The sequence below is a fragment of the Haliotis asinina genome, chromosome 1 (assembly GCF_037392515.1).
Source record: "Haliotis asinina isolate JCU_RB_2024 chromosome 1, JCU_Hal_asi_v2, whole genome shotgun sequence".
In the NCBI taxonomy this organism is placed as follows: Eukaryota; Metazoa; Mollusca; class Gastropoda; order Lepetellida; family Haliotidae; genus Haliotis; species Haliotis asinina.
Genome location: NC_090280.1, coordinates 42,193,080 through 42,206,482, shown reverse-complemented (window position 1 = coordinate 42,206,482; position 13,403 = coordinate 42,193,080). Strand labels below are relative to the sequence as shown.

Below are 13,403 nucleotides of genomic sequence, written 5' to 3'. Positions count from 1 at the left end.
AAACCCCCATAAAAAAGAAATAAATAAATGAATAAATACCAAGTCAGTGATGAACTGGAGGTATTAAGTATGTATTGTATGATATAGAAACCACTGTAAGCATGGGTCCTGTGTGTCTCCCTTAGGAATGCTGACTCCCCAACGTCAGAGGACCTTCAGGATTATGCAGGGGAGTCGGACATGGAAGGGAACAGGCTGACTGACTGCCCTACCCCAGACTCCAGCATGAACGGGGAGGGAGATGGAAGTGTATCAGGTGAGGTCATCTTCAAAGTCCATATTTATTGTAAAAGCATTTGGTTAGTCAGTCAAAATTATTGAATGCATTCTAAGAGATGTTTTCATAATGTTAACATTTTGTGAAGGTAAATAAAAAATGACCTGATTTTGGTCCTTAATGTTAACTGTTAAAGCAACATTTCACAGAAAATATTTCCATTTTCGAATTGGTGGTCTCACTGTTGACCCATAATCAACGTGACAACCATATTTTTGGAAACACAGGTTCAGTATGAATATTGGAGTTGGAATTTATTTTTTGGTGTTGGTCTTTGACTTGATATGTGCCTGTTGGTTTTAAAGATCTAAAGATAAGTAAAATATCATTCATATTTAAAAGATATTTAAAAGTTGTTTTGTGTACCTGTTCAGTGTCAAATTTATGTACAAGCCTTTGTTACCTGCATGATTGTATTTCATCAACTTTCTACTTTTTGAAAGAAACTATCACCTTTTTAGAAACATCTTTCTTTGCTTTTCTGTTACATTGATTTCTGCTTGCAAAGTGATTTACATTAAGTTACAGTGGAAACAATTTAACAGTATTTTCTCATCACTAACAAATTCTGATGAGATTGATGTTACTTTGTGACGCTGTGATGCTTGTCAGACTTGTATCCTAGCTACTAACGACTGGTTGCTTTGGCACTGTAGTGAAGTGTGCACACTAAGTTTTGTACGTGTTGGTTGTCTCACCCAAGGGTCCAACGTTATTCCCCGTCACCACTGGCAGGATATGCAGGGTACTTTGCACAACCTCTAACAATATCCTGTCTCCCACGTCCATTAATCATGCCTCACACAGATCTGGATTAAGTTCTTTAAAGGTTTTAGAAATTGGAAAAACATGAATATATCTTTTGTGGATAATTTCTGGGTTAGAACAGGTCTTCAACAACCCGTTCTTCAATCCAAGAGGTGGTCAGGTTTGCTGATGCCTATCATCATATCCCAGTTACATAAGTTGATGCTCATGATGTCGATCACTAGACTGGTCCAGACTCAATTACTTCTTGATGACCTCACAACCTCTAGAACTATGATTCTCTTTAAATGAAACGTTTCTGTAGTATATCCCTTCCTTATATGTCTGAATAGTTTTGTCATTCCACAAAAAAATGAATTTATCTTTGCTGTCATATGGAGAATAACTTTACTGATCAGTAGAAACACCCTAAATTTGGTTAACTCCCATAAAATCAAAGACAAAATATTTGTAATGACAGTTTTCTTTTACGAACCAGCATTACCTCCCTTGACTGACCTCTCCTAATGGATTATGTGTTCACTATACATGCACAGTTAGGGACACAGCCTGTTTAGGTTGAACTAAATAGAGCAAGTAGGTAACAATTTTATCATCCAAAACAGCAACAACAGGAGATATTACGTGTTTTAGATCAAGTGACATGTCCTTGGATATTTTCCTGAGGAAATTTCATTATGATACTTTGTCGGCCATTGTGAAGTCATCAGTCACAATGATGTCGAAGTCACATAACATCAGTCTGTACTGGTTGGCCATACTGTTTTTATGTTAAATATTCATCTTATGACGGTTAACAAAATGAAGCATTGGAGGACTGATTTTGGATGATAAATACAACTTCACCCTCTTTTCTTTTACCATTAAGTAGATCAACAAACGTTGTTAAACTTAAAAACTCAAAACTTATATCAGGTTGTGTTGTCCTGTCTTTTATGATCAAGTATGCCAAGAAAACATTTTAAAGTCTAACCTCTAACCTTTTTTCGGCATGTTATGATATTGTTGACATTAAATGCCACGAGGGTGAACCTCTGTATGATCCCACAGCAACTGCCTTTGTCCTTGTGGTCCAGTACGTGCGTGTGTACCTGGTTGTGCGTGTTCGGGTGCATGCTCAGCCCAGTTCATTAACACAGGTTCTCAAGGTAGTGTTATTCCCCGCAGGCTCCATACTAGCTTCCTGGGCAAGTGTAACCGACCAAAGCAATACCAGTTGTAGTAGTCTAAGATCTAGTGCTGCCAGTTCAAGTGAAGGCTCATTTCTTGCCGCAGAAACCGATTTTGCCACGGCTGTTGCTCGTGCGGCAGAATTGTCAGGAATGACTGTGGTGGGAACTACCGTGTCAGATCCCAAAAATGGTAAGATGGCGTCCAGTGTATACATAATTATCATGGTTACTTTTATGTGGACTTGACTCCACGCAAGTTTCCTTTCTATGTTCTCTTGGGTTGACGATTTTTCTACATTTTTTTTGTGTTCAGTTTCAATGCATTTTTTATTGTTTCCATCTGTAATTTCTGTCGTTCTAAGACTTAATGATAAAGCTCATCAATATCTGAAACCTGTAACTTACATTTGTTAAGATGTTCATTACTTGAGGAGCCCTTGTTGGTTATTGACAGACAGCTCATATTCACATCATCTATATACCTCCAACCAGAAAGTATGTTGTGTAACTACTGATTGAGTATTTTTGACAATTATGTGCAGGGTGCTGTGCTGTATACAAAGTGAACTTAGCGCTAAGAACTGGAACTCCCATACCTTAACATACACATTTTGTACAACGGCACCTTGTTAGCTGTTAGATACACCCTCAAGAAATTGTCACAGCTCTTAGTTCATGATGATTCTCATAAACTGCTATATGTAGCTGACAATATTTTCGGATTTGGTTCAAGTTATAAGAACGCAGGACAGTACTTATGACAAGAGCAAAGATTTAATGGTATATTTGTATGATACCTAGGGAGTTGAGATTGATGATGCGATGTGCCATTTGATAGTAACATCCAGCGATCAAGGGTAAAAGAAAGCGTCTCTGAGCAGCTGTGCTGGATGTTGGTGATAAATAAATATTAGCAGAATGATAATATAGTTAGTCAGCGAGATGTCTTCAGTAAGGGCTCATCAAGTAATGACTGATGAGGGTCAGTCAAGACATAACTGTATGCATGCAGTCAAGAACACTGTATCTATTGCAGGAAAGAAATACAGGAAGCACCATCGTCAACAGCGACCAACCAGCCCCTACAGCACAGACAGCAACTACAGTGCTGTTGTTCATAAACCCTATCCAAGGTCACAACGAAAGAAACAACTTGTTGATCAAGGTAAACAGTGTTACTGCTCCAGCTGGATGCTGTGTCTTTATCTGTGTATTCTACTTGCGAAACATTGTCAATTTATTCTGGTAATAGTGGCTTTTCTCTTGAAAAGATATAATTCAGAAAAGTGAAAAAATGACAATGCACTTTTGCTTTGGAAATTATGAATAAAGAAACTGTAACTAGCAATTGTAAGCATATGCATTAAAGTATTTAACAATACTCAGTGTTGTCAGATATAATTGTTGCTATATTAAGTCACTCTAGCATACTTGAGGACTTGTTTGAACTTCTGGTCTTATTAGGAATAACGTTCCATTTTGTAGGAGGCAGAAAGTGTTTGTAGCTCTCTTGGCTTGTGTAGCACCAAAGCACTAATGCAGAGTGCCAGGTTTTTGAATAATGGTACACAGTGTCATACGGATTAGTAAAATACTGTAGTATCTAAAACCGATTCCTCGATCAAGTGAATGAGCACAGTTTTATGCCACACTCAGCAATATTCCAACTATATGGCAGTGGTCTGAACCAGACAATCCAGTGATCAACAGTATGAGTATTGATATTCACAGTTTGGACCCATGAAGATCAGGGGTAGAATAGGTCTTCAGCAACCCATGCTTGCCCCAAAAGGTGACTGTGCTTGTCACAAGACGCGACTAGCAGGATCAGGTGGTCAGACTTGCTGACTTAGTTGGCACATGTCATCGGTTCCCAGTTGCGCAGATTGATGCTAATGCTGTTGATCAATGGAGTGTGTGCTCCAGACTCGATTATTTAGACTGTCGCGATATGGTTGGAATACTGCTGAGTGTGACGAAAAACTCACTCACTCACTCACTCACTCACTCACTCACAGTTGGGATACAATGACATGTGTTAACCAAGTTAATGAGGACAACCTTATTCCGCCGTTAATGACAAGCATAGGTTCATGAAGATCAATTCTAACCCAGATCTTCACGAGTATTGAGTCCAAGAACTTCCTTTGTTCCCAACACAGCATTCCAATGTTTCTTGTTTTCTTTTTTCCCAGCCAAGAAGTATGGCTGCCGTGGCCGTACTGACCAGATGGACTCATGCCTGTCCTACGCACCCTGTGATAGCCAGAATGGAGGTATGTGATTGTTGTTACTGGTTGTTTCACCCCCAACTGAATGCAGACAGACCTGGTATTGCAAATACAGTATTCAGTCCTTGGTTCCTTAGCAAGTCTTGCCACCTCACAATACTTGCTTCTAAAACAGTTGCAAGGTTAATAGCATCTAAAATTACATCAAAGCATGAATTTAACTTGTATAGCCGAGGTTGGCCAAGATTTGTTTTGTGGATCAGTTTGACTGCACTTGTTTGCTAGTGTTTATCGTTTGTCCTTGTTTTTACTGCAAGAACTAACCACTGACATGGCAGTTGACACTAAATCATACACGTTTGGAAGTGCCTTTGTTGATGATTGTGTCATGTTTCACAGCAGCATGTTTTGGTCGTGGATGAGGGTTGTATAACTAACATGTTTACCACATGGGCCAGAGCTTTACCTTTTGGTTAGATCAAAAGAATATTTTTTATTCCAATTTCAAATATGTTTTAATTTACCATGTCATGATTTGTGATTTGAAGCTTTAATGTAAATTTTCAACAGGTTTTGACATTGAAAATAGTTTTATTCACATTGATACAATGGGAAATCTCTTCCAGTGAGCATTACTAAGAAACCAAAAGTCTTTTTCCTGTGAATATTTTCCCAATTTCATTTTTGTCAATTTTAAACCATTTTTTTAAAAGTCTGGCCTTGTGCATGAGGGCTGCCTAACATGTTTATCACCAATATTTTCCATCATAGATAGTGTGACCCAGTTTCATGAGGACAGTCTCTCAAGTAGTGTAATGTCACTAGCTATTCATCAAGTTTTATTGAGTACCTCCCAAAACTAATAAAATTCATTTAACTTGAATTATATTTAGTTTTAACTTTGTTAATTGTTTATCTTTACCATGCTGTGTCCCGTAAATTGTATTTGATACTTTGAAGCAACTAAAGCTTAGGTTGTAATGTGTCACACTTTCTAGACATGATATATTAACTCACAATGTATGTGACTGAGGCATTCAAAGTTTATGGTGACCAGGAACCTAAAATGTGCCAAAAACTTTGCTGCCACTTTGATGAGCACTGTACTGCACTTCTGTCTTACCTATATATAGTTAGCATATTAGCAGCTGAACCTTGCTGTGCTAAGCATATATCTCATATTTAGCATTGTGGAGTGATGCTTGAAGTCTTGTGCTTACACCATGAGGAACATACCGAGCACTCCACGGTCCTGCTGATCTTCGCTGCTCATGTGCTTATATAGCTTGTGCCTACATTATGCTTTGCTTTTGACCCACTTTCAGTCGCCGACCTACCTATGTACTACAGACCCAATTTCCCAATGCCCGCCGCCCTACCCACAAGTCCTTGTGGTTCCACACGGTCATCTTTGTCTGGGAAGAGCCAAGCTGGCTACATGTCTCCAGGAATGGCCAACAATGGCCACATTTACTGCACGATACCCGCATTGCCACCCCCTCAAGACCCAATGTATGGCTCCCAGGACGGCAGTGTGTATGGTATACCCATGCCACCGTCAAATAGCAATCTGTATCAGTCAGGGAGTGATGTAAGTATATTGGCGCTGAATGGACCTGGTTCAGTCTACGGTGGAGCCCCATTCTTTTACTCTTCTGATAATATCAGTGTCATAGCAGTCTGTAGTGCTTGCTACTGATACAAAGATTGGAGAACTTTTCAATGTTTTTTCAATATTTTTCACAAACTGTTGACTACCTGATGAAAAACAGGAACTTGACAGCCAATAGGAAAGCAGCTTCCTGAAGTTTCACGACAGTTTCAAAATGGCAACTGCATTCTGGTTTCAACTGTGACAATACACTGGTGGAAAACAATAAGGGATTATATGAAAACACAAGTGTTTCTTTACATGTTTTAAGTTTCTTTACATGCTATGTGATACAATGCTTGTGAAGAAACCTGGAAAAAAATAAAGGAACACTCGTACTTTCATATGATCGCTTGTTTTTCTTCCCCCAGTATATTTAACAAGAACTGAAGTTTGATCATTGAACAAAAGAACACTTTCAAATGTCAAAGTGATGACCGAGATTCTGTGGTTGTACTTACCATACTATGGAAATACAGTTCCAATTTCAGGTGTTTATCCCAATGAAGTGAACTACAGATAATGTGTAGCGTTTTGCAACAGTTTTGTAACTATCATTAGGAATACATAATGTTAACCTTTCGAGACTTTGTAAGACGTGTTCTCATTGACCAGATGACTTTCACATGTGACTCGTGAAGTGATGTCAGATCCTTGTGTAGCAATTACAAACAATTACAACATAGTTTGAAATAGATTCTAATAACAATTAAACCATCTGTCCTCCTTCTACTAAAGAGCAACAGTAATCAGGGGAGTTAACCAGTCCTGACTGAATGGGGTCAAACACATAGGTCTAGCTGGTGTCTGGCGGAATGGTTTTGAGAGCTGCACTATCCATTCTATCACATGAATGAGCTTATAATACATGTGTACATGTGGTATTGTTTTATATAACCATCATATGTTATATATATCAATGCTTAAGCCTAATGTGTATCATCAAGCATAATATTTAACATATAAATCATTTAATTTTTATATAACCAGCTTTTTCATTTTCTAATATGGTCTAGGTATATATTTTATGTTCAGCTGATGTATTGTTGCTACCACATTTACCATTTAATTCAATACTTGACTGCAGGAAAAGTAATCTTAAATGTACTGTTGTCATTTATTTTAAATCTGAACATTTTGATAATCAATAGTTGTGGAATGAGATATGTGATGAATCCAATATTTGCATGCCACAGTTTGCAGGTGTGTATTTCTGTCTGAGCATTAGAAAAAGCATGCAATAAGCGAGAACGTTTCTACAAATTGTCCATGTTTTGAAATGTGACAATGGAACCTACATTCCAAGTATTCAGTTCAATTCAGATGCTATGCATTGTTTCCTGGCAATATTTTGATGTCTGTTGACAATGCGATTTGTTTTTCTGTTTCAGATCCCCATAGCATAGAAAATTGATGTGGAAAGTGAGCTTGATGAATTGGTCACATGACCTGTGATGGCTTTAGATGACTTCATGCTAAATTGCTATAATGTCCAGCTGGTGGAATGTGGATCTAAAGAAACTGTGTGTGTGTGTAGATGAAGAAGATTGCTTTGTAACCATAGTGACCATATATGGTTGTCCTGGCAACATGGCAGGGTTGTCCTGTCTATGCTTCATGTGATATCCGCTTCAGTGGTGTCTGTGTACATGGCACTGCATGACTACATGACGGATCGGCATGACAGACAGTGTATGATACAGGCCAAGATCCATATGTCCATGAGTTTACCTGTAGACTAGCAACATGGCTGCCACAGCCAGGAGCATTACATGAAAGAAGTCATGACTAACGCTAGCAATATTGTTGGTTGGTATGCTTTTGACTGGCAATGTGCCAAGTCTGTGATTGTGGAGTATGAGATCTTCTATGAAGATCTAAGATCTGTGAAAGCTGTCTACAACTGTCTGAGAGGAGATCCATCACTTTTGGTGCTAGATTTAATCCAAAGTGGATGGTTCAGCAAGAACATTCATGCCTTGTGTGCAGCCGGAGAAAATTCTAAAACACCAAATTACCTCGGCCAAAAGACATTAGTCATGCATCTGTTGAGGTGGCTAGTGAGGCTGAATCAAGCACATTTCATATGAAAATTCATAAACTGATCTCTCCATGTGCAAATGGAAATGGAAGAGAGTTGTCCTGAGGACTAAAACAGTGATGAATGGTCCCTACACGGTGTCTTCAATGTTCTTCACACAAACTGAAATTCACTGGACACAGTGGGAGTATTGTTCTCGTGTGACATGTGCAATGAAGGACGATGTAGTGCTTGTGCTGCCCACAAGGAAACACTTCTATCCAGGTTGACATCTGTGTGAGGTAACACCAAAGGATCCCTCAGAATGGGGCACTATCAAGTACTGCTTAAACAGGTGCCTGTTGTGTGATTGACCTCTGTAGTACTCCCAAATATATTTCCCATCAGAGTTAAAAACGTGCAACCAAAACCACAAATACTGTAGTGGCGCTATCAAAGGAAATGTACAGGACTAACAAAGGTTTCGTGGGCTCATCATCTGTTTGCTCTGCTATGACCTTCGCCAAGGTTATTGTCGCTGTTAATTTCATCAGTGCTTGTTGACCTTTAACCTTTGACCTACAGCTGTATATGGTGCTAAGAAATCCATTCAGAGCATTTATTGCGATTCACTGTTCACGGAGTCTACTACATTGTACATAGTTCTGCATATTCTCCAAGGATGGCGTGTTTGAAAGTGCTAATGGATTTCATAATGCCGTCGAATACATACGGTCGCGTCTTGCCATAAACTATAACAATATTCTCTGGAAACCAGTCCTATTGGAAACTGCATCATTTTTTACGTAGACAGTTGGGACCTATACATGATTGTTGCGGCATTAGGTTTGTAGTTGCCGTTGCAACTTTGTTTCCTGTGGACTATGAAGATATATATTTGCTATTCATTCGTCGAGCAGAATTACGAAACCCCGGCATTGTTTCTCGTTCCTCCATATTGATTACCATATAGCTGTGCCCTAGATCTGTCATACGAGAATATACCGATGTATATTTGTGAGGGGAAGTGATGCTTCCCAGTTACTTGGATGTATGTGTTGAATATGGCAGGTTGGACTCGTAGAGGGAAGAGATTTTTGTGCTTTTGTTATACAAACATTGACAATTTGTACACCAGTTTTACCTAGCAACGGCTTTGTGAGTTTATCCAGCAACCAATATCATCCTTCATTTCACAGAAAGATGGACGCATGTGTCATATCTCTCCAGGAAATGTGTACATATAAATATGCATATTTATATAGGACCCCTGCATAAATTTGATGGATCAATTCCTGGCGAGTTTTCATCGTTGTCATAATAAGAACCTACATTTCCTTCTATTTTATTGATCTCCATTCAATGGAAAGTCTCAAGTATTTATTTATTAGTTATAGCTATTTTGAGTTTGTAATGAAATTTCATGGCTGTGGCCCATTGTGCTCACAAACCATTTGCTTTTGACGAGCAGATGATACAATCATAATCTACATCAAAGCCCAGTAAAGAAATTGAAGTTGTTGGTTTTTTTTTTGCATAAGATTACATTGATCAGTATTTTTCAACCATTTATGCAGATTTGACGTTGTCTGTGAATGTAAGGGTACAGATTGTGTATAGCATCTTGTTTCATGTACATTGCTTGTCTCAATTACTGTACAGCGAGTTAATACACTAGAGGAGGTTGACCTATCAGTATGCATAATGGAGAAAACAGTTTATTTGTTGGGGTAAACTCTTAAGATGTTCATGTTATGTAAGCCAATCAAATAAGCATCATTGGAGTTCATTTTGAATGTGAAAGTTCTGATTTTATTTTGGTAGGTTTTGATAACATAGCTGTTCGTAACCTTTGCTTTGAAATGTAAGAGTTGATCTGCTAAACCTACCTTCCACTTTAGGAATATCAGAAAATCTGACATAAACTGCAATAGTTTTACACTGTGATATTTCTGGGTTGAATATTTGGGATTATTTTTTTGTTTGTTTCATTAACGTTTGTTTTATACGAATCCTATGTCTATGAAGGTATATGTGCGATTGTGTTTCTCGTGTACAGACAGGAACCAACTTTTCAGAGTACGACAATTCCAATCCTGGAGGAATAGTTCCACAAACTCATTAATATTTTTGAAGAAGGGGTCCCAGATATGACCTTGTTCTAGAACTAACATGTAATGCACGACAACACTGTGCATCATTAATCGACAAGATTGAAGAAACTATGTTCTAAACAACTATTGTCATTTATCACTTCCCAGTGACAAGTAGATGGTTTTGTATACCCTGTATGTTCTCATTCTTAAAAGCAATATCATTGTGGATTTTATACATATTGTACAGTCATCTGTTAATTTTGTATCTATGTACGTAGGTATTTATTGTTCTATATTTTGTGTGCGTAACCAACGTTGAAATGTAAATAAAATGTCTGTATAGTGATTGAAAAAAAGACTGGATTTGTAAACTGTCTTTTCTCTGCTGTCAAAATCCTACCACATTTGCATGGTGCAAGAAAAGCAAAGCCAAAATGCAGCCTTCTTTTTCTGTCAGGATATAAAGGTCTGAGATGCTGTCACACTGGTGTTGTTTTTTGTTTGAACTCCATATGGAAACAAATTAACAACACAATGGATAGGCAATCACCTTCCAATAACTTCTAAAGACCATGTTATTTTCTTCTGGATCATTTCGGTTGATCATTACTGGTACGTTCTTGCCCATTCTTGCTAAAATGGTATGACATGTACCTTTTATTCCAAAATGAAATCTGATTCTTCAAATTGATGTTTCCACTTGCTCAATGAAGCTGTTTGTGCTTAAAACACTTTCTCTATACTGTATTATACTGAATACTTGCCGCTGCCGCCTCGGTTTCTGCTAGCAACAGTGTCAACTCTGTATTTCCTGCAGTCTGCTGCCAATCATGTAGCCAGGTTACGTTCTATCAAAAGGTTGTATTGTAGCATAAGTTCTGATCTGCCCTGTTCTAATTGCTGACTGTTCTATGTGACTAGATTTGAAGTAAAAGGAGCAAAAATATTGAATTTACTTTGAATGAGTTGTGTTGTTTTTGCTATGATCTGGCACCGTGTCCTGTAGATGCTCGTTAGATATATACGAGTGTTAAAATTCTATAAGGCATTTAGAAGTTGGACAAACATCAATACATGACATGTTTTCTTGGTAACAACTTGTTCTTAATCTTAAGGGACCATACAATATTTATGGCTAGAGAGGGGGATGGTGATTTTTATGGAGTAACATGTGCAATGGAAAAGAACCCCTTTAAACTTTATGCAAGTGATCTCCCCAGCATGTGATGTACAAAATCAATAACCAGAACAAATAGGTGGAATACACACATCTGCACTAGCTTCATGGTGCCTCCGAACAAAACAGGTGACCCATCTAAACAAATACCTACTCTGTTGTCAATTTTGCAACAGATGTTATCTATAAACACATATTACCCAACCATGTGTTCAGCCTGTTGAGAGAGCTCTTTAACCACTAGGCTACTCAACCGCCTCATTAAACCACAGGCAAACTGTAGCGCAAATGGGATGGCGCAGCATAGAGAATATGACAACTCGCTTCGCTTGCATGTAAGAAGACTGGTCATTTTCTCTATGCTGTGCAACCCATTTGCGCTACAGTTTGCCTGTGATTAAACCTACAGATGGTATCAGTCCTAGTTTTGACAGATACAGGAGGAATATGGTTGAACAATATGCGGCTGCAGCCTTTGGATTCAGTACATTTCAGGACTGTTGACGTATGATCAAATGTTCTTCAAAGAAGATTTTTAACATTATCTCATGAATCTTACTCAAAATTGTTTTGATCATACATACTAGCATTTGTATAGCACCGATATCCAACTCAAAGGTCTTTGTTTTTCCCTCGATCACTGGATGCCAGTCTCAAGGGCTATCATCAGTGTCATCCCATGAAGACTTTTCAGTGGGGAAACGTCAATGACAAAATAATGTCCAATGTAAATTCCTGTTTAGGTATGTACCATATGTTCTTGGGGAAAGAACAAGAGATTGGACGGGACGCTTTTACTCAAACACTTGGTATCATCATTATTTATTTGTTATTCATAAAGACGTGTTCATAATTCAACATTAACAAATTTCATATGGACATCGAACCCCCAGCTTGATGAGCGAACGCTGTCATCCCGAAGTTGCCCCACCGCCACCATTTTTACCTTTCAAGTGAGTGAGGCCAAAGTCATAAAAACTAGTCGTAGAAAATGAGTGAGAGAGTATGGTTTCATTCTGCCTTAACGTAAGTCCAGCGATATGATGGCAGGGGACACCAGGAAAGGACTCCACAATCAATGTGGGAAATCAGACCGCTTTACCGTGATGAGCACACGCTTTACCAACTACTCTACCCAGTGCCCTAAATGAACCAATCGCAATGCCTGACGTTATGGGAACTAAGGAGTTACAGCTCACAACATATTTTGTTTGTAAGAGAACAGGACAGATTGATGACCACCCCCAAACATGGTTAGTACCTAAAATATCACATCCACAGAACTGATGAGTGAGTTTAGTTTTACGCCACACGAAGCAATGTTCCAGCTATGTCATGGCGGTTTCTAAATAAGCGCGTCTGAACCAGATAATCCCGTGATCAACACCATGAGCATCGATCTGCGCAATATTAAACCGATGACGTGTCAACCAAGTCGTCGAGCCTGACCACCTGATCCAGTTAGTCGCCTCTTACGACAAGCATGAGTTACTGAAGATTACTTCTAGCCCGGTACAGCAGGATTCAGATTCAGTGTCATTCACTGAGATCTTAACAACCTTCACCTCGTAGACACAGTCTTTCTGTCTGGGTTACTGAAATTTTACACACGTTAAGTCTGGGTTTAAAAATTCAGGTATATCAGTTTATCTCCTATTACGACCCCAGAAACGTCTGAAGTGTTTTGATTTTTATATTAATGTTTCAACATTTTGTAGTAGTATGTGATGGAGATAGTTATCTTGTCTTGTGAAGGAAACATTAAATACTAAACGTTAACACGAAAAATGTTCGTGATGGTGGAATACAAAAAAACGCTGTTTGTGAAATAAAAAGTGTAAATTTCACATTTTTGGATTTGTAAGCAATTTTTAGATTAGATAATAATTTGAATATTGTCAACAGTATGGTTTATTCTCTGTAGGTGAAGCACAATACTGCAATACTGCGAGCTCAACAATGGCCAGATCACGCTGTTTTATCTCAATGCAAACAGATTGGCTGAAGCGCA

The 13,403-nt window shown here is 38.4% G+C and overlaps 1 protein-coding gene across 9 annotated transcripts in view; it reads left to right on the top strand.

The window, feature by feature from the left end:
• The window catches only part of LOC137291609 (roundabout homolog 2-like), a 284,596-nt gene extending 273,426 nt beyond the window's left edge, over positions 1 to 11,170 (top strand). For 6 of the 9 annotated variants that reach the window (XM_067823018.1, XM_067823001.1, XM_067823009.1 and 3 more), the window contains 6 exons: positions 126 to 256; positions 2,213 to 2,407; positions 3,254 to 3,382; positions 4,413 to 4,493; positions 5,774 to 6,039; positions 7,491 to 11,170. In XM_067823018.1, coding sequence (XP_067679119.1) covers positions 126 to 256; positions 2,213 to 2,407; positions 3,254 to 3,382; positions 4,413 to 4,493; positions 5,774 to 6,039; positions 7,491 to 7,505 — 817 coding nt within the window. In that variant the 3' untranslated portion in view covers positions 7,506 to 11,170. The remainder of the gene's footprint in view (positions 1 to 125; positions 257 to 2,212; positions 2,408 to 3,253; positions 3,383 to 4,412; positions 4,494 to 5,773; positions 6,040 to 7,490) is intronic. The other 3 variants (XM_067823051.1, XM_067823057.1, XM_067823066.1) reach the window with 3 other exon arrangements.
• The last annotated feature ends 2,233 nt before the right edge of the window (positions 11,171 to 13,403 follow it).